The sequence below is a fragment of the Poeciliopsis prolifica genome, unplaced genomic scaffold, assembly GCF_027474105.1.
Source record: "Poeciliopsis prolifica strain line A6 unplaced genomic scaffold, Auburn_PproV2 SCAFFOLD112, whole genome shotgun sequence".
NCBI classification, from domain to species: domain Eukaryota; kingdom Metazoa; phylum Chordata; class Actinopteri; order Cyprinodontiformes; family Poeciliidae; genus Poeciliopsis; species Poeciliopsis prolifica.
Window position 1 is genome coordinate 456,390 of NW_026562487.1, and position 20,337 is coordinate 476,726.

Here is a 20,337-nt window from a genome sequence, read left to right on the forward strand (position 1 = left end):
TGACAGTCCAATGAAAACTCCAGATAAATGCAGTGATTTACAAAAATGTGCAATAATTAAAAAAACTTAAAGTGAAAACTTAACTTGGCACAAGGAAATATTTGCTCCCATCAACAGAAACATTGAATTACTGAGGGAAGGTAAGAGGCTGGATCTGTAGTTTAATTTCATCCATTAAAAAGCTGCTGAAACAAAAAGAGTTCAAAATAAATCGCTGTCTACAGAAAATACAAAGAAATGGTAAATAAAAAAACATGGGATTGATACTCAGCATGACAGATTACATCTTACATAAAATCACTAAAATGAAAAATACAAAATGTTAAGGACATCAATCTGGAGAAAGAATATGCAAATTATAACAATTACAAGGTAAAGAGATTAAAAATAAACAAAAAAAAAAAATCATTTTTATAATTAAGGCCACTCGTATGAAGCGCAGAATAAAAAACAAAAAAGGAGAGAAATGTAAACTTGTAATTATTCCAACTCAAGTCCTGCTGTGCAACTCAGTTTGTAACAAAACCCCAAAAAACTCAAAAATGTCAAAAAATGAAGCAGAAATCAGATCAAATCTTTAAAAGGGAAATAAATATACAAAAATATAAATAAAATGGTCATGACATGCAGAAAACAGAGAGAAATAAAAATTACTACCAATAGAGGATGAAATGAAGCGATGAGTTAAATTCAAACATTTTTCATGTGAAAACGAGGATTAGCATCGTTTCTGCATGACAAGGCATTTTCCTGCTCAAACTGTTAGAAAACAAATTGTGATTTGTAGTTTTTCTTTGCTAAGTGAAGTGAAATATTTGACTTGTGTTCATTAAAAACAGGGATTTCTTTCCTTTTACATGAACACACATTCACAGCTTGCAGAGTGTAAGGCTTGAACCACTTGGCCACACTTTGGGAGGGGTGGGTTGGATTTATTGCACAAGAACACTCGGGGCGGGTGGGTTCTTATCCGGCCCTTTGACAGGTTCTGGATGGGTTCTGTCTCCTCAGTAGAGGCGGACGAGACTTAAAAAAAATGTGAAGTTGAAGAACACTGGAAGCTGGTGAGGTTTTACACAGCAGCCAAGACAGGTCAGAGGTCAAAGCAGTGCCACTGCATCAAGCAGAGCCTCATCTTCCCTCCTCTGCTGATCGGGTCTCGGACTTGAGCCGGACAAACTCCTTGGCGACGTCGTCGTTGGAGCGCTGGGAGAGGATCCGCATGGCGGTCAGGCCCGTGTCGTCCATGGAGATGCGCTGCCCAGGGGGCACCAGCAGGCGCAGTTGCCCCTCTCCATGATGTCCCTCAGCTGCACCACGGCCAGGCCCACCACCCGGTCGGCGCGGCCGAAGCAGTAGTCCTTGACGCAGGCTTGAACCTCGTAGCACTCGAACCCGTCCTGAACACCCAGAACGCTGCAGAGCGAGAGCAGAACACAGGAGTGGGAGCACATGGGCTAGGGCGCTAATTGCAGAGCTAATTCCTGATTTTGTGCTTTTTCTGAAACTTTAAAAACATTCGTACACCTAGCTTTTGATGATCTAATTTTACATTTTAAATCAAAACATTTTACTTTGATTTGAGGTCCACACCTGCAGTGGTAGATTACACTATTGCTAATCTGCTAATCTGCTAATAGCAGAGCAAATTTGTTGTGCAACACATTTTGATTCCCCTAAATCAGTTTTCGAGTTAAATTCTAAAGCACTAATGTACTTTTGCTGTTTTCTACACTTTCAGTTGAATAAAGTTTGACATCTGCAGTAGAAGGAACACTTCCATTAAGCTGCTAATGTGCTAATAGTAGAGCTAATTTTAGCTTTTTTTAAATAACTTTTAAAACTATTGCCACACAATTATTTTCTTAAAATAAATCCAGATTTTATTTGGAAAAGTTAAATTTGAGGAACTTCACTAAATGTTTAGCAGAAACACTAAATGAACAATTAGCTGTGCTGCTAGCGCATTAGCTGACATTGTCCAGTAATTTCACAAGGACTTTGTTTTGTGTAACCAACAGTTTATGAAGTCAGAATTAAAAGAGCTTCAAATCCTAAATGTGTCACGACGTTTGATTTTGAACTTACAAGTGAAAGGTCTCGTTGTATTTGGGAGACCAGCTGTTGTTCTTGGATTTGGTCTGAAATCGGCGCTTCTTGTCGCTGAGGTGCGGCCCGATCATCGTGACTTCCACGAAGGGTCTGAACATCCCAGACGTCTGCCACTTCAAATCACTGGCTGCAATCACTGCATCAATGACACAAACATTTAAACAGAAATGACACTAAAATGCTGCAGTTTTGATTTTATTGCTTCAAAATGAGCCCAAACGGACCTTTGAGAGTAACTTTCCGCTCTCTGCTCTTGGGATGAGTGTACAGCTCAATCTGCAGGGAAACCTCTCCGATGGGTTTGTCCACACCTGAGCCTGGTTTAACACAAACAACATTTGGTCCAATGCAGGCAAAGAAAACCACGTTTTATAGAGTCATGCGACGGAAACGCAGGTTTCACAAAACAGAAGAGAGAAAACGATGAAGGGAAGTTGGGCTGATGATGATTTCATGGAGACCTACCCCTGCTGGGCTGGATTTTCTCATTAGGGGTTAACCTAATACCCTTCCCATTGTGCACTGGCACAGAGGCAGCAGGAGATAAAAACAAGACAGCAACTTAAACAACCAAATCCAGGAGATAAAAGCAGCGAGGAATCTGAAACTCTCCCGTATTTAATCTCCTTGGAGGCGTTTTGGATCTACCCTGTGAATGCTGCGTGGTCACGAAGGTTTTGATGAGCGTGTCGGTGGTCTGGGTGTAGAGCGACAGAGCGTGGCGGAGCGACGAAAGCTCAGCGCTCTTCTCCAGGAAAGTCTTCTTCAAGCCGTTCCCGCCCGCATGAAAGTATTGCTGCGTAGGAAACAAAACGAGAGGAATCAGGTTCTACAACCTGAATGATTAAACTTAAAGTGGAGTTAATCAGACTTTTAGTTAATCAACTAAAAGACTCTTAAAATGTGAATGAATTGTACTTTTCTGTTTGACCAGAGGTCAACGTTTCGCTCTCACCTTGATGGTATCCAGAGCCACATCCATGACGGCACACTGCCTGGGCGTCAGGCTTTTAGCGTCTCCTGCCATGTGATCCTAAACAACCCAAACCAAGACTTTGACTAGACCAATTCACAGGAGAAAGCAAACTCAAAGGCAACCTGATACCTTCAGTTTGGAAAGGTGTCCCAGTTCTTTAGCAGCAGAAAGGATCTGTGCTCCCTTCAGGAAAAACAGAAAAATGAATGATTCTTTTAGTTTCAGAAGCCTTGTTTCAATTTTAAGTATCATATTAGTAAAGTTTGATGGAAATGGAAAAAAAGCATCGATACAACTCATGTTTATACATAAAGTGAGTTATTTATCTACTCTATATGTGATTGGATGATGTTCAGTTTGTTGACTCATAATTAAACTGAATATGCCACAGTCATCATTTTAAAACATAATGGATAAAAATATTTTTTGTGTTTGGTCACGTCTGTCAAAATGTTTACATCTCATCATCTGACACAATTACGAGTTGATCCATTTCAAAATGGCAGCCATGTTTCCATCCAGCTGTGATTCAAATTTTGAGCAAATTTTTATAATAATGTATAAAAGAAAATGTAAATTACAATGCAAAACCATAAACTCTTACCAAGTATTTTTGCTCTAGTTTCTAGTGCAAATTTGACTAATGTGAATTACAACATTTAACTTTCTTTTGGGATCAATAAAGTATTTTTGAATTTGAATTTTAAAATATCTCAGCACCTTTTAAATAAGACAAAAATAACTTAGTAGTAACTTATCAGAAGAAGAAGCTTGTTTTAAGTAGATAATTCCTTAATATTGATTTAAAAAAAAGTAGTTGGCAGATTATTTAATTTAAGGGAAAATGATTTGTTATAAGTGAAATAATCCGTCCTACACAAAATAAGTTCATTACATTTATTTTGCACAAAATTGATATATAATAAGATTTTAGTCTGGTTATTATATATCTTATAATATTGCAAAAATATCTTGATTTAGGTGAAATAATCAAATTTTGTCAGCAATATTAAGAAATTATTGACTTAAAACAAGTTTCTAAGATAGTTTCATTAACAACTAGATCAAAAACATTTGGTAAGGTTGTGTTTTTGTTATGTAATTCCCACTTTTGACAATATTTCAAAACCATCTGGATGGAAACCTGTCCAGTGACGGAGACGAGCGTCAGACTCACCAAGGTGTCGTTCCTTGCGGCAGGACGATTTCTTCTCCAGGCTGGTCATCACGATCCTCCACAGCTCCTTCAGAACGCGCTTCAGGACGGTTTTCTCACACACCGTGGCGAACAGCGTTAATCTGCAAAAACAAGACGTTCACACACACGCCGACGGACGAGCCGTGTTTGGGGAAATCCCACTGAACCCACTGAGCATCCAGGAAGTCCATGAGCGGCCGCAGCATGTTGTCCGAGTCGCCCTCCACCTGGTTCTTGGTGTTTTGAGCGGTCCTTTGATCTGGTACAGCAGCGACGCCATCTGCCGCATGCAGTCGGTGATGCGGCTCTGGAAGCTGCAGGAGAAGAAAAGCCAGTGATGCACTGGACAAAGTGGGGGAAACGTGGGGGTGTGAGGGCGGCGTACCTGTTCCCAAACGTGCTGCTGAGGTCCAGAACGTTGTTGAGCCGAACCTGCAGGTCGTTGAGCAGGTCGCTGGCCTCCGTCCATCTGGAGGAGAGAAACCTTCAAGTTCAAAAGGCTGACAAAGGTTTTAGAGAAAGAAAAGGGAAATAAAACTGGGAAGTTTTGGGATTTTACTGAGACTCAGAACCTGGAAGCTAAATTACTTCTAAAGCTGAATTATTACAAAACACCTGAGAGTCTACGGTTGCATTACCAGTCCGTTAAACACCTTGTTGGTGTAGTTTGCATTTCTACTCATAATAACATGCATGTTACAGTTCACCTCCTGTAACACGCATGAACTCACCTCATGATCCTCACATGCATTTCTCTCTATGTGGCAGAAAGTTGGGAGGTAAAACAAGACATTTTGGATGAAATGCCCATTTTGACACTCATCAAGTGGAAATTGCTTATTAAGGATCTAATTTAGGATGTTCTGCTTGTGCCTACCTTCTCAAACGGTCCGTCCATCTTTGTGTCAGAAAATTGTTAGAGATATAAAAAAACACAAAAAGTGTCAAACTGTCCTGAAGAGGTGGAGGAGCTGTATAAATCCAAATGATTTCTGGACTTTTTGGTGAATATTAAGGTGATTTAATCCCAGATAACATGTTTAACCCACCTCATCCTTCTCAGTCTATCACACATGGTTTAGAAAAGGAACAAAATAAAGTGTTAAAATGAAAAAATAAAGTTGAAGGTGACGTGAAAGTGGCGCTTTTATGGGAAATAGGGAAAATGCTGCTAATCTAAAGAGGAAATCCTCACAGATGAGAATAAAACCAGACAACAAAACTCCACCATGTTGGATGTTTTCGTTTCAGTTTGGGGAAAATCTTTGGAAATGACTTTGGATTTGGAGAATGAAGGATGTTAAAAACCACTTTCAACTGCAACAAACCTCTGCCTCCATTTCCTCCCTTCCTCTTTAACTTCCTCCTCTTCCTCACTTCCTTCAAACTAGGAGTTGCAGTAAAGAGGCAACAAAGGTTTTGTCTTGTTGCTTCCATTCAGATAATTGTGCAGTGGTTTTTAAAAGTTATTTTTAAGGCGTATATGCAGTCATGTTTTACATGTTTGCATATGCAGTGGACTTGCCTGCCATGCTAGCGCGCTGTTCTTCAGCTAGAAAAGCAGAGAAAAGGTAGAGAATGTCTTTCTCCAGCCACAATTACAAGAACTGACTTTATATTGAGTTAAAACATGGATACTATCAGAGAAAAAAAATATTACCATTTATTTTGGTCTAGTTTATTGTTCAAGTACATTTGGACACTTAAAATAAGACAAAACTAATTTACAAGTAACTTTTTAGAAAGATATATGAGCTTGGAGGGAGTTTGAGACGCATTATGTCTTAGAATATTCTTCTTAAAAGGAAAACCTGCAGATTTGTCTGCACAAAAACTTTTGAATTTCATATTAAAATGTTAATTTAACAGAGTGATTCGTATTTTCCCAGGCAGGCTTAATTTTCTTTTATATGATTTCAACATGGTGCATTTCCTAACAGTCAATAACAAATCAAATTGATATGATGTCAAAACTGGAATCTATCACTAATTTGAACACTTGACCCTCAACATCAATGTTGGAGAAACATTATCGTCATTGATATTGCAATAACAGCAATAGTGTTACAACAACACTATTAAATAATAGTGTTGTTGTAATTTCAAGGCTGCTGTTTCTCTGTCAGATTCCCTCAGGTCTCCACAGCAGAGAGATGGATCACGGCGCTCTTCCTCCACCTCCTCGCCGCGCCCCATCCTCATCCTCCACCACCTCCACCGAGTTCTGATGGGTCGGTTCAGATCCTCTCTGGAGATCAGACACCAGAACGGAGGCGGATCAGAACCAAAGCCAGCAGCTCTGCTGAAGCTCAGGAGAACTCTGAGTCCAGATGTGGACTGGTCTCCTCCAGAGCCTCCTCTGTTCTGCTGTGGAGGAACTGTGTGGCTCCAGCAGCAGGACCTTCTCAGCTGCAGCAGAAGAAGAAAGGACTTCCTGTGTTCAGGTTGGAGAGAAACCTGGATATTTTCTAGTGTGGTTCTGCTTCCAGCGTAGATGTTCTCCAGGGTTCTGATCTGGATCTAGTGGACTGTAGAGCTCATCAGGTTTCCTCTCATCCACTTTGAGATCTTCAGCCTCCTTTAGATTCAACCTGAAGCTTCTTCTGACAGATTAGCTGCAGCTAATATTTAGCATGATGTTATTATTCTGGCCTCAGTTTTCTGTTCTTCATGTGACTCCACTGAATCCAACTCTGATGTCGTCCACTTCACAAGTGATGAAGATCCATTTTTCTTTCACTTCCTGCTGATTTCTTTCCAAAGCTCCATTTGTTCCAGGAGGATCTTCAATGTTCTCTTTAGATGATGAAGGAACTCAGACTGACTCCACCCGGTGGTGCTCCAGGTGAGCAGAAACAAACAAACCCTGAAGTCATCTCTGCAGACCAGCTTTAGATTTGGACCAACTGAACATCAAGCTTCAGTAACGTCTCAGTTAAAGTTTGTTTCCAGATCTGAGATCAGAAAGTTCTGAACAAACTGGTTGCTCTCCAGTTTGATGATGTTTCCAACCTGAATGTTCATCCATATTTCTTCCCTCAGCCTGGAAAGAAAATCCTCTAAATTATCTGGCTTGATAAAAAACTGTTTTATTAGTAAAATCTTGGAATCTTGACTCACTCTTTGTGTATCAGGACTTTCACCTTGCAGTTATTCACCTGAAATGAAGAGGAATTGTTTTTGGGTCTGAGAATAAAATGTTTTTGTAAGGATCATGTAATCACATCCTGGAAAGTCCTTCAGAGTTATCTTTGCTCTAAATAAAAACCCAAAACCTCTCCCTTTTTAACAGAGATCAATAACCAAACACTCTGATCTTTGCTTAATCTGCCAGTTGACAAATATAAATGAACATCGCTTCAAAAATGTGTATTTTATTACTCTGAGTGGGAAAGTGTTTCTGAAATGGAGCAGGAAATACATTTCATAACAGCTGATTTGCATGTGATCAAGACAAGAAGGCAGCGGTCAACACACACACACCAGTGGTGTGTTCACACACACTCTGCAGAACTTTGTGTTCATCAGGAGGTCGATTGTTTCAGGTTTGAGCTAAAACAGAAGCAGCAGCACTTCCTCTACAGGAGAAAACACACGAGGTCATGAGGTCAAGCTTTGTGACAGTAAATAAAAACATGAATAATCTCTTGGTTTGCCAATTATAATAAAACATGATATTTATGTTATGAACAATTAAATAATTTTAGCTTGGATTGGCTCTGAACACATCATAAATCACTGATTCATTATAAAAACTTTGACTAGACTCAGAGTAGACTTATGTAAATATACATGATGAAGTATTTAATTCAGCATTTCACTGTAAATATAATTAAAGTGTAGATACAGGGATAAAGATTAGCATGCTAACCCCTCAGGTTTCCCATCAGCCACTTGGGTTTCAGGATGACCAACATTTTTAAACATGGCTGCTAATTTTGAGCCTTTTAAACCAGATATGGACATTAAATGTTCCCTGTTAGAGATTCAGGTTTTAACTTGGATCTTTGTCAGTAAATTTGATTTAATTATTGGAATAATAATAAAAAAAATTGACAAGGAATAAACTAAAAATTAGGTTTTTGGAGGTGAAATGATTAATTGTTGAATAAAAATGAAAATTAATCATGTAGGATTAATTAGATTATTTTATTGTGAAATTTGAAACTGTTACAATTTTACAAAATATCCTTATAAAATCAACAAGTAACTTATTTTAATTGATCATTTTAGAAACAAAACTTATTTTTAAAGGAATAACATTAAGAGACTGGTGTTTTTAGAATTTGTTATATTTAATGAATAATTACTGGGTATAGCCAGTGAAAACCACTAATTTATTTATATTTTTACAGATTGATTGGATCAATCTAAAGATGATTGGTCTTAGAATCAATAACGATTAATTGATCAGTGGCAACTCTCTTAAAAATAGTTTTCTCCTGTATAAAGAGAGCTAACCATCTTTCATAAATGAAGGAATTTAGAAAAAAAACACATTACATTTGTACTTTCACTTTGTGTAAAGAGTATTAAGTACTAATTGAATTCATAGAAAAACATGCAGTTTTTCATGTTATTGAACGTAGGCAGCCTTCAAAATGAGCGGTCCTTATTTTTCTGTGATGCTTCCAGTCTCTGCGTTGTCCTGTTTCCCCTTGATTGTTCCCAGGTGTTTCTCGTTTCTGTGATTACCATCTGTGTATTTAATCCCACGGTTGTCCTTTGTTCCTCATCGGGTCCTCATCGTTCTTCACATCATTTTGTCAAGCCTGTTCTTCTGTCCACCAGGATGAACAGTTGCTACCGGCGTTGAGCCCTGGCTTCAGCTCAGCCATGCTGCCTGTTTTTGTGTTTCCACTTGGACTATTTTTACTATTAAAACCATCATTTAACTATATCCTGGGTTTTCTGCCTGCTGCATCACCACAGTATACCAGCATCTCTTGATAGAGTGAAGCTATGACAAGAAAACAAACTGAAAAACATGTGGATCCTGGAATTATCCTGGAATAATCCTGGAATAATCCTGGAAAAATCCCAGCTTCCATCTTAAAGGGACTAGAAGAAGAAAAAGTTTCCAAGGACTCAATCAGAATCGTTTCACCAAGAAATAGATTGTAGAGACTGAACTATCTGTTCAACAGTGAGAGAGTTTCTCTGACAAGGAAAAACTTTAGACTCTTTAGACTCAAATCAGCTCAGAAACACTGAAGAACCAGAACTGAACCACAAGAACCCAAATCCAGGAATCAGAGGTTCAGTGAATGTGGTGTTGAAGGTGTGGAGGAGGATCAGTGAGTCAGAGGAGACTCTGTAGAAGGACAGAATGCCAGCAGGACAGTCCACATACACTGCTACTCTGTTAGAGACAGAGGAGGAGGAGAGACGAGTTTCTATGTTATTGTGCCTGACAGAGTAACCATGACGATCAGAGCAGATCAGACTCCAGGAATGATCATTACATCCAAACCAACAGTCTTCACTGAATCCTTTCCTCCTGATTCTTCTGTAACTCACTGATATATCAACATCTCCTCTCCACTCAACCTCCCAGTAACAGCGACCAGTCAGACCAGTTCTACACAGCAGCTGATAGCAGTTATCAAATCTGTCTGGATGATCAGGATATGACTGATGCTCCTCCACATGTGTCACCTTCCTGTTGTCTTCAGACAGTTTGAGTTTCTGTTCACTGTGTTTGTGTCGATGGTGAGTTGACAGGAATCTGATGGAGAACAAACACAATCCAGCTGCAGTTATTGATCATTTATTGACACTTTGACTCCTGAATGAGTGATGTGACAGTTTGAAGATGGTTGAATGTGAGCTGCTTTGTTGTCATGAATCAGATGAAAAAACACTTACATCTCCATAGACCTGGAGTCAAGAATCGGCCTCCAGCAGGCTCCACCCTGAAAGGAGGAGGGGGGTCAGACCATCAGTCTCTTTCAGCAGCAAACATGGACATTACATGTCTCTCAGACACACATTGTCCTCGAGAGGGTCTTGACTGCAGCCTGCAGAAAGGGGCGGGACGGACCACTGTCAGTCTCAGACCTTATATGGAATTGGGACTATTGCATTCCGGAAATGAAGGGGCGCTATTTTCACAATCACTAATACCTTAAAGAAGCGGGGTGAAGAGGTCGATTGGAAGAAGTTTGAGAGGTTTCGCCATTGACGTTTGGAACGCTATCATAACGGAACAAGCACAAAGTCAGCAAAAGGTATTTTCTACCTTATTAAAACTTTTTTCACATAGTACATCAAAGCGCTTTTTCTAGATTAGGTTGAAAATATAATTGACAGCTGCAAACGAGTGAAATTCGTAGTTCGTACAGGGGAAGGCAAATTTAGCATGTAGCATAGCTAATTATTTCCGTGCAGGGCATCATTAGATAAAATCGAAAAGTAGAAAGAAAATGTATACTTGAGAAATGTATTTTATGCCCAATTTTTTTCGTTATACAGATGCTTATCAATTTGCAACATTGGGATCGGACAGAAAATTCTTCCCGTACTGTCTGAAGACAAATACCGCTGTCCCCTTTGCTCATACAGTGCGGAGGAGTCTTAAAGGTACAGAACCACATAGCAACAACTGCTATGGTTCAACATAACAGTATGTAAAACTACACTTATGAATGTTTTTTTTACATCTTATCAGTTTTCTAGTGTTTTTATTTCATTTTTAAAGGTTAATATTTTAAATATGTTTTTGTACACCAATGTTAAATTTCTTGAAAGTCTAATATTTTTTATAAACTAACAGCTTTTTTTATAAGCTAACAGCTGCCATCATAAGTGGAACCCAGAGATGATACTGTAATGACGAGCAGCACTACTTCAATGTATTTTTAGTAACTGTGCAGCAAACTACACATTTAAAAGTAACAAAGTATTTTGTGAAATGGCTATTATTAAGTACTGTTTTACTGATTATAATGTGCAATGTAATATTACCCATTTATTTCAGCAGACATTAATAAAAATGAAGTTATGTGCACTGTTAGGTATTTTAATACAAGACAACAAATTAAGGTCAGAGGAAACCTAACATAAACAACATTTATCAGTGTATCGTGTTTTAATCTTTTATGGATTAAAATGTGTTCTTCATTCAGTTAAGTTTCTCGCATTATGTTGCATATCAACAACATTAACTCAAGAGTATATAACATTTGGAAAAATGGTCCTAATTATTATTTTTTTTAATCAAAGTTACAGAGTAATTGAGTAAATCCGATTAGTTAATCTTTGGCTGTTCATTTTGTGCAGAACATATATGTGTTATCTGGAAGCCATTAATTGTTAAATCCTACAAAACAGTTACAACAACGTTAAAGAATCTACAGTGATTAATTCAAACATGCCTTTTGTTCTTCCAATCATTTGTATATTTCCTGGTGTAATAACCTTTTTCTTTTATCTTAGTAGCTATTAGGCTGAGTCTTCGCTCTGTTCTGAGTGAGAATGAATCACGTCTTTTAAAATATCTGCAATGTATATAGATGTTTTTTTTTTAAATTTTATTCATTTCTTTTTTTAAGATTCATTCATAATCATGTCATAGCCATTCTTCCAGTATGAGTCTTGCATTGCACATGTTTTTTTATTATTATTATTTTCAGATGCCTTTGATTGCACTGGAAGCTGTTCTCCAGGAGGTGATACAGGGAGGCACATCTTCCCTCACCTTGGCATTGACCTGCAAGTGCTTAGAAGCCATTGTGTCTGACCCAGTTTTCAGGAAGAAGACTCACTTTGCTTGGCTAGATGGTAAAGACCTTTGACTTTTTTCACCTAAAACATGTGAAATTAGATTTCAACTACATAAAATCAGTTTTTTCATCAACAGGTGAGATCAGCTGGGCGACATTTTCAGAATCATTCAAGGCAGAAAACAGGATTCCTTTTGCGGTTGTAAGATGTTCTTCCTGCAACCGGCAACATAAAGACTGTGTGGGCTTCACTGGACGTGGAAGATGAGGAGAGTTCCCTCGTTACTACTCTGATGGCACATCTGGACACTGCCCTGAATGCCAGTACTGAATGCTAGGACAGTATTAGTTGTTTTCTATAGTCTTTCACACATTTCAGTTGTCACACATTGTGTTTTTGTGAAATGTCATTTTAAATCATCTATGCTGAGCACATTTGCCTTTTGACTTGTTCAGTCATTTGTTTTCATAATGTATTTCAATATTATGTACATTTTGAATGTTCCTTTTGTTGTAGCTCAGTTGATTTACATTATTTAGTTTGTACAGAAATGTGTTACATTGTGGCTGCATTGTTGGAGAGAGTAGATCCAATAAAGTAGTTGTAAATATTGTAACAGTGTTGTTTAGCAATTGGATCACCTAGTTTTAAAAATTTGAAATACATGCTAAGTTAATAACTTGCAATATTTAAATGTGTAAATGCAATGTTTCCTATACTTTTTAAACAATGACTGGAATCATTACAAATGTTCTTTACAAACCTGACGGCTAAGTTGTTTGTTTTAACAGTCAGAATCAACTGTTGTTTTATAATAAAGCAAGAACATACAGAACATTGTTTAGTTACAAAGTCATAATACAAACATAAGACTAAAGGTGAGCTGAGTGAAGGTGGAGACCAGGTGGAGGTGATGGAGGCTCAGGTGAGGAGCAGTTGCACATCAAGCCGGAGTTTGTGAAGGAAGGGAGATGAGACCGGCGCCGTGATCAGAGATGAAGACGGTTACAATTTACACAGATTTAATTTATGTATCAAGTGAATTTATTCAAAAAGGTTTTCATAGAGAAAAAGAAACCCAACAGTGAATCATTCTCTCTGACTGTTACCAGCTCAGTGTCTACTGCCGGGGTCTGAAGATTATTTCTTATCAAATGAACTTTCTAAAACCTACTTTCTGTGAGTCTTTCCAGGTTGAAGCTACATTTACATTTTTAAATGAATCACTTGGGTTTTGCAACAATGGCATATTTAAGGTCTTTGGGACTCAGTTTATGAATCAATTGCAATTGGTAGAATTGATTTTGAATTTCTAAACAGAATAGTGGGACACCAATCAGTTTACTGGTTAAGACATTATGGTAAACAATGATAACAGTCGAGCTTGTTAGAAGTTCAAAAGTAATTTAATTTGTTTGTAAATTGTATTCACAATGTGAATAAGAAAAATATTTGCCAAATAAACAGAACAAGTGTTTTGTGAATGGATGGACCAAGTTGGCCAAAATTGACTAAACGTTTTACTGTTTAGTCAATGATTTTGACTATCGGCCTCTTTTCCATCTAGTCCTTATTAAATAAGGCAAAGGATATTCTATTTTAGATTTTAACTTATTTATTTTAAGAGTACCATTCACAACATCAAAATCTATTGTTTGAACTTCAACACCAGCAAGTATTTGTTTATATCTGTTTTTCTGTGACGGACTGGCGATCTGTCCAGGGTCCCTGCAGCAGCTCTCATCACCCACTGCACGGATAACCTGAGAGTAAAATCATTGATGGATTGATAAATGTGTTCTTAATATAGTGTACATTTGTCTCTACAATGTTAATTTATGTTTTATGACTTTTGTTTGGGAAAGTTAGGGTGTAAGGATAGATAAATACATCTCCATAATGATTCCTTATTATTGCTTATTTTAGATTGTTTGTTACTAATATAATTTTAACATCCGAAAACAAAGATTTAATAAAGATTTAAAAATAAATAGGGACATACCACGTGACGTAACACGTGGTATGTCATTTCCTTACTGTTTAATTTGTAGTTAATATGTAATTAATTTTAAATGTTAAAAGTGTTATTGGGTGTTTTTAAAGCGTTGTCAAATAAAATGCGTAATTATTATTATAATATTGAAACACGGCTGATACAGGAAATGGTGTCACTAGCGCCCCCTTCATTTCTGGAACGCAATAGTCCCATTTCCATATAAGGTCTGAGACTGACAATGGTCCGTCCCCGCCCTTTCCGCATGCTGCAGCCAAGTGTAGTTTTTGTCCTCCACTGAGACAGGAACAGTCCAACATCTGGATTGCAAACTGCAGTGGATGTAGGAAGGACAGTTGGTGCTGCTGCAGCACAACTCATTTCTCCAAACACAGGAAAAGCTCCAACAGAGAGGAGAAAGGAAATCCCGCAGTAACAACCTGAAGAAACTCACTGAAGCCTAAAAGGACATCAGGAAACTAAGGAAACATTTCTGGAAGCTCCACCTGATTTAATAATCAGCATTAAAATACAATCAATCTAAACTCTGATCAACACCTGGATACCTGATCCATCCACACTCCCACACACAGATGAAGGAATGAAACACTAAACAGCCCTGCTGCTGAAAACCTGCTGTGGCCTCACTGTAATATCCAGAAATACAAACATTCAAAAGGAGAAGCTGCATCACATTCAACAAAGATTCAACAAGAATCAAACATTTGATCTCTGAGCTCAGACTCACAAACCAGGGAGAGGCTTCCATCATCACACACCTCTGACAAACACCTCCAACCTTTCAGCACTTCCTCTACCAACCAGCACCACCAGGTGGCGCTGCACACATTTACAATGAGCCCAAGAAGAAGAAGAAGCATCCTGAATCCAGCAGCTGCAGTAATGGCTTGTGAAAGTGTCCAAGGAGCATCTGGAACCAGAACCAGCAGATCCAACAGTCCAGAGAGTCTTTGTTTGCATCTTTCCTCTCAGATTTCCAAGCTGCTCTCAGAGGAAATGACATCATCACTCTGCTGATGATGTCACGCTCTGATGTCACTGACCAGGAGCTGCTGGACTTCTACATTTCCAGCATGCAGGACAGAGAAGATCTCAGCTCTGATGTGGAGCTGGCCTGCCTTCACACTGATTGCGGGTCAAAGAAATATTTCCAGATGAAGTGTGTTGGATTGTCCTGCTGTTGCAATCAGAGGCCAAGAAGAAGCTTCAAGTTCTTCTCCTGTTCAGCTCCACGTTCCTGTCAGAGACTTCAGCTCCTCATGAGGAGAACAACTAAAGCCTGGAACAGACTGACACCAACATCCTGACATCTCATCCCTGAACAAAGCTTTGCAGCATCAAGGTGACTCTTAGCGCCATATATGGACAGATTTCCTCTAAAGGGGGCGGAGCCTGGATTGGAGGAACCAGCAGAAGCTTCCAGGAACAAACCTTGAGAACCTCTGGAGGAGAACATGGAGATGAGATTCCTGCTTTAATCAGTGGATTCATTGATAGAAAACATGAAATGTCTGAGAGCTGCAGCTCCATTTTCTACAGATCTGCTGGAACATCAGATAGAAATGAAGAATTTCATCATTTCACATCAAATCTGTTCATCTTCCACAGATACAACTGAATTATTGAGCTGAACTGGTTCCAAAGGTCTGGATGGTAAAAACATCCATTGTTTTTCTGTCTCATTAGTTTCCAGAAAGAGTTGAAATGTTTCAGCAGCTTTTATCCTGCAGCTCAGTAAAGATCTCTCCTCTTTCCAACCTGATTTAGTCCATGAAGCAGAACATCTCTGCTGCTGCAGCAACAGGAGGAAACTTCTCCAGCTCTCAACTTCTACACTCTGACTGCTTGGAAACAGATCAGGAGGAGCAGCCTTTTCTCCAGGCTGCTCCTCCTGACTCTAGCGCCACCTAGTTGAGGACAAACTACCATACAAATAAAAATGCTAAACTCTGCCTCAAACAGTTTGCTTCATGTTTTTGTGTATTTTTGGTTTCATTAAGTCCTGAAAGTTGTGAATCTTTGTTTCACTTTTTGAGAACTTTTCCACATCCATCGACCATTTTCTGATCTTTCCTCATTTGGGCTGATTGGTCTAGATCTCCATGAAATATTCTTTTAAAGTCCAAATTGTTTCCCAGCTGTGTCTCTACAATTACATATCATATCTTTTATATGATATCATTAATCTGCATATTTTTAACTTATTTTTAAATCAGCCAATCAGCTTCTTGTATTTCCTCAGTAGATCCATCAGTGGAAGCCCCGCCCAGCCCATGATGCTCCTGGTTTGTGAAGACAGAGAGACAAACTGAACTCTGATAGGAAACAGTTTCAACTGATTTTCTCTCTCCAACCTCTTGGTTCCACATGGAGCTATATTTGGCCCCCTGCTGCTCTGAATACCATGTTATTGTGGTTCAGTAGATGGGTTGGTTTCCCAGGTTCATTCAGAACCATGGGGAAGATTCTTATAGTTTAAATGAGCTGCTATTTGAAAAGTTACACAACCAAAATGACCAGAGATAATTTGAGTTATTAAACTGTAATAAGAGATAAAATGGGGTTCAAAATGTTATCCATTCATTTATAAATGATATGACTGTATACAAGCTTCAAACTAAATGTTTCCTAGCAGACTGACTAAAGATATTTCTCCCTCTTCCTCCTCTATCAGACCTTCTCTGCTCCTGCAGCAGGTTCCTCCATACCTGAGAGCTTCCAGTCTCCAGTGTGGATCCTTCAGTCCAGCCGACAGCAGCTTCACTCCTGAGTCTCCTGGATGATTGTAGCTCAGGTCCAACTCTTTCAGATGGGAGGGGTTGGAGGTCAGAGCTGAGGCCAGAGAAGCACAGCCTTCCTCTGAGACCAAACAGCCTGATAAGCTGCAGACACACAATTCATCACATGATGAGAAAATGACAACATTGAGGTAGAAACTAAGGTCTGAACTGATGGATGGATGGATGGAATGGCCCAGAGTTACCTGAGAGTTTCCAGGTTGCAGTTTGGACTCTTCAGTCCAGCAGAGAGAAGCTTCACTCCTGAATCCTGCAGGTTGTTGTTACTCAGGTCCAGTTCTCTGAGACTGGAGGACTGGGAGCTGAGAACTGAGGACAGAGCTTCACAGCTTCTCCATGAGAGGTTACAGCCACTCAGTCTGAGGAGACAGGGAGGAAAATATGTTATTAATACAATTCTACAAAAATTTATATTTTTCAAGGTTTTTCTTGGACAGAGAAGGATCTATCTTATTTTACACATGTTTTTGATGCCTTTTGTTGCGAAATGGTTAATTTTATAGTTAGTCCTCCATCCTTAAAGTTTATAACTACAGGAAACAAGAAGTCTGGAAAGAGAATGATAAAATTCCACAATTAACAAAATTAATACAATTTAAATTTTAACATAAAGAGGACGAGTTTTGCTGCTTTAATATGTATCACTATGTCAGCTGCTGAAGGGAGTCTGTGTCTCCTTCACACATCACCCCCAGTGAGAAACTTTGAGGAGACAATGCAACAATATATAAGCTGAAAAATTAACATATATATTTACCTCATCATTAGTATATTTCTATCAAAGATAACTGCATTAACAATGTGTGTCCTTACAGAGCTTTGTTGGAGGCTTTAACCACTGGCAGCAGCCTCAGAAGAACCTCCTCTGAAGCAGAGTATTTCTTCAGGTCAAACACATCCAGATCTTTTCCTGATGACACTAAGATGAAACCCAGAGCTGACCACTGAGCAGGAGACAGTTTATCTGTGGAGAGACTTCCTGAACTCAGAGACTGTTGGATCTCCTCCACTAGAGAACGATCATTCAGTTCATTCAGACAGTGGAACAGATTGATGCTTTTCTCTGCAGACACATTCTCACTGATCTTCTTCTTGATGTACTGAACTGTTTCCTGATTGGTCTGTGAGCTACTTCCTGTTTTGTCAGCAGACCTTGTAGGAGTCTCTGATTGGTCTGCAGTGAAAGTCCCAGGAGGAAGCGAAGGAACAAGTCCAGGTGTCCATTTGGACTCTGTAAGGCCTGGTCAACAGCTCTCTGGTGGAGAGAAATTATTTTACGTTTATTAAATAGTGATTTCTTAGATGTTGATGTTTCTTTCATCAGGTTGACCCCAGAGTTGATGAAGGTCAGATGAACATGAAGAGCAGCCAGAAACTCCTGAACACTCAGATGGACGAAGCAGAACACCTTGTCCTGGTACAGACCTCTCTCCTCTTTAAAGATCTGTGTGAACACTCCTGAGTACACTGAGGCTGCTCTGATATCGATGCCACACTCTGTCAGGTCTGATTCATAGAAGATCAGGTTTCCTTTCTGCAGCTGATCAAAAGCCAGTTTTCCCAGAGACTCAATCATCTTCCTGCTCTCTGGACTCCAGTGTGGATCTGTTTCAGCTCCTCCATCATACTTGACCTTCTTCACTTTGGTCTGAACCACCAGGAAGTGGATGTACATCTCAGTCAGGGTTCTGGGCAGCTCTCCTCCCTCTCTGGTCTCCAACACATCCTCCAGAACTGTAGCAGTGATCCAGCAGAAGACTGGGATGTGGCACATGATGTGGAGGCTTCGTGATGTCTTCATGTGGGAGATGATCCTGCTGGCCTGCTCCTCATCTCTGAATCTCTTCCTGAAGTACTCCTCCTTCTGTGGGTCACTGAACCCTCTGACCTCTGTCACCATGCCAACACACTGAGGAGGGATCTGATTGGATGCTGCAGGTCGTGTGGTTATCCAGAGGAGAGCAGAGGGAAGCAGTTTCCCCCTGATGAGGTTTGTCAGCAGAACATCCACTGAGGTGGACTCTGTAGCATCAGTCAGGATCTCCTTGTTGTGGAAGTCCAGTGGAAGTCGACTCTCATCCAAGCCATCAAAGATGAACAGAACCTGGAAGTGTTCAAAGCTGCAGATTTCTTTGGTTTCACTAAAGAAATGATGAACAAGTTCCACCAAGCTGAACTTTTTTCTTTCAGCACATTCAGCTCTCTGAAGGTGAATGGAAATATGAACTGGATGTTCTGGTGGGCTTTGTCTTCAGCCCAGTCCAGAGTGAACTTCTGTGTTAGGACTGTTTTCCCAATGCCAGCCACTCCCTTTGTCATCACTGTTCTGATTGGTTGATCTCTTCCAGGTGGGACTTTAAAGATGTCTTCTTGTCTGACTGTTGTTTCTGGTCTGTCTGGTTTCCTGGATGCTGTTTCAATCTGTCTGACCTCATGTTCATCATTGACCTCTCCAGTCCCTCCCTCTGTGATGTAGAGCTCTGTGTAGATCTGGTTCAGAAGGGTTGGACTTCCTGCTTTAGCAATCCCCTCAAACACAGACTGGAACTTTTTCTTCAGACCAGATTTAAGTTGATGTTGACAAAAAGCAGCAAGATGTTCTAAATTAACACAAAACATAAAATCATTAACAAAAAAAGATCAAGATGACTGGAATAAATGTTATTTCATCTCTTCAGACATAAGAAATCAGTATGACTGATTTATCTATCAGATTAAATCTTTGAAGAAATTCTCTTACTGCTCTGCAGATGGTCAGCCAGCTTTTCCTGCTTCATCCTCCTCAGGAAGTTCAGTGTGATCTTCATCACTGCCTCTCTGCTCCTCCTCTGCTCTTCATCATCACCTTCCAACACCTCATCATCTCTCTGACTCTCTGAATGTTCTAGGTCATCTGCAATCAGAACCTTCTGGATCTTCTTCAGTTCTTTCTTCACATAAGTGACAATGTTGTCCTCCAGCAGCTGGAACAGAATAATAGATGAAGGAAACATCAGACTGAAATTATGGAGCCAAACATCAGATGGATGTTGGACAGACTGACAGTCCTCTGGTCTAAAACACATAAAAAAGTAGTTGTACATTTACAGACCATAAATATGGAGTCCAGCTGTGTTTGATGCTGCTGGGCAGATGAACCACTGGGTACCTCTGAGATCTGCTGGTCCACTCTGTGGAGGAACCAGGAACAATTACGAAGTCAGGAAATATTCATCCAGCAGTTTTCACAGAGGAAATCACCAAGAGTTTCACAGTAAAATACTTGAAGGAGAAAAACAAAACATCACAATACACACTTACAGCAGGTAGAAACATCTCACCTCTCTGATGGTGGAGATCCAGGAGATTTAAAGTCAATGGGACGATGCTTTGAACAGTCACTCTTAAAGGACACACAGCTGGGTTCTGGTTCTGGTTCTGGTTTGAGTCTCTGATGGATCCTGACAGAAACATGATGATTAAAACTTAATCAGCAAAGAGCAGCAGCAGCTTCATCACCACGTCTGTTCTGGCC

The 20,337-nt window shown here is 39.5% G+C and overlaps 3 protein-coding genes across 3 annotated transcripts; all 3 read right to left on the reverse strand.

Moving 5' to 3' along the window:
• Positions 1 to 1,229: 1,229 nt before the first annotated feature.
• LOC129354574 (protein unc-13 homolog B-like) lies at positions 1,230 to 4,270 on the reverse strand. The gene is made up of 8 exons (XM_055024037.1): positions 4,266 to 4,270; positions 3,218 to 3,271; positions 3,068 to 3,145; positions 2,761 to 2,908; positions 2,578 to 2,634; positions 2,337 to 2,429; positions 2,089 to 2,248; positions 1,230 to 1,416 (listed from the first exon to the last, which is right to left on the reverse strand). Exons 3-8 carry the CDS (start codon positions 3,137 to 3,139, stop codon positions 1,230 to 1,232), a joined length of 717 nt encoding a protein of 238 aa, XP_054880012.1. The 5' UTR covers positions 3,140 to 3,145; positions 3,218 to 3,271; positions 4,266 to 4,270.
• Positions 4,271 to 4,278: 8 nt separating this feature from the next.
• On the reverse strand, positions 4,279 to 5,184 carry LOC129354575 (protein unc-13 homolog A-like; the record flags this gene model as incomplete). The annotated part of the gene is made up of 4 exons (XM_055024039.1): positions 5,164 to 5,184; positions 4,672 to 4,755; positions 4,458 to 4,600; positions 4,279 to 4,387 (listed from the first exon to the last, which is right to left on the reverse strand). Coding segments are annotated over exons 1-4 (357 nt in total), but the record flags the coding sequence as incomplete, so codon positions are not given.
• Positions 5,185 to 18,644: 13,460 nt separating this feature from the next.
• On the reverse strand, positions 18,645 to 19,778 carry LOC129354583 (NACHT, LRR and PYD domains-containing protein 3-like). Its single transcript, XM_055024043.1, has 2 exons — positions 19,564 to 19,778; positions 18,645 to 19,423 (listed from the first exon to the last, which is right to left on the reverse strand). Exons 1-2 carry the CDS (start codon positions 19,628 to 19,630, stop codon positions 18,858 to 18,860), a joined length of 633 nt encoding a protein of 210 aa, XP_054880018.1. The 5' UTR covers positions 19,631 to 19,778; the 3' UTR covers positions 18,645 to 18,857.
• Positions 19,779 to 20,337: the final 559 nt, after the last annotated feature.

Coding starts and splice junctions, on each gene's coding strand:
- LOC129354583 (XM_055024043.1), bottom strand. CDS start 19,630: ATGAAGATCACACTGAACTTCCTGAGGAGGATGAAGCAGGAAAAGCTG. Junction 19,424..19,563: donor GGCTGACCATCTGCAGAGCA/GTAAGAGAATTT, acceptor GTGTTAATTTAG/AACATCTTGCTGCTTTTTGT.
- LOC129354574 (XM_055024037.1), bottom strand. CDS start 3,139: ATGGCAGGAGACGCTAAAAGCCTGACGCCCAGGCAGTGTGCCGTCATG. Junction 2,909..3,067: donor TGGCTCTGGATACCATCAAG/GTGAGAGCGAAA, acceptor TTTCCTACGCAG/CAATACTTTCATGCGGGCGG. Junction 2,249..2,336: donor GCGGAAAGTTACTCTCAAAG/GTCCGTTTGGGC, acceptor TCATTGATGCAG/TGATTGCAGCCAGTGATTTG.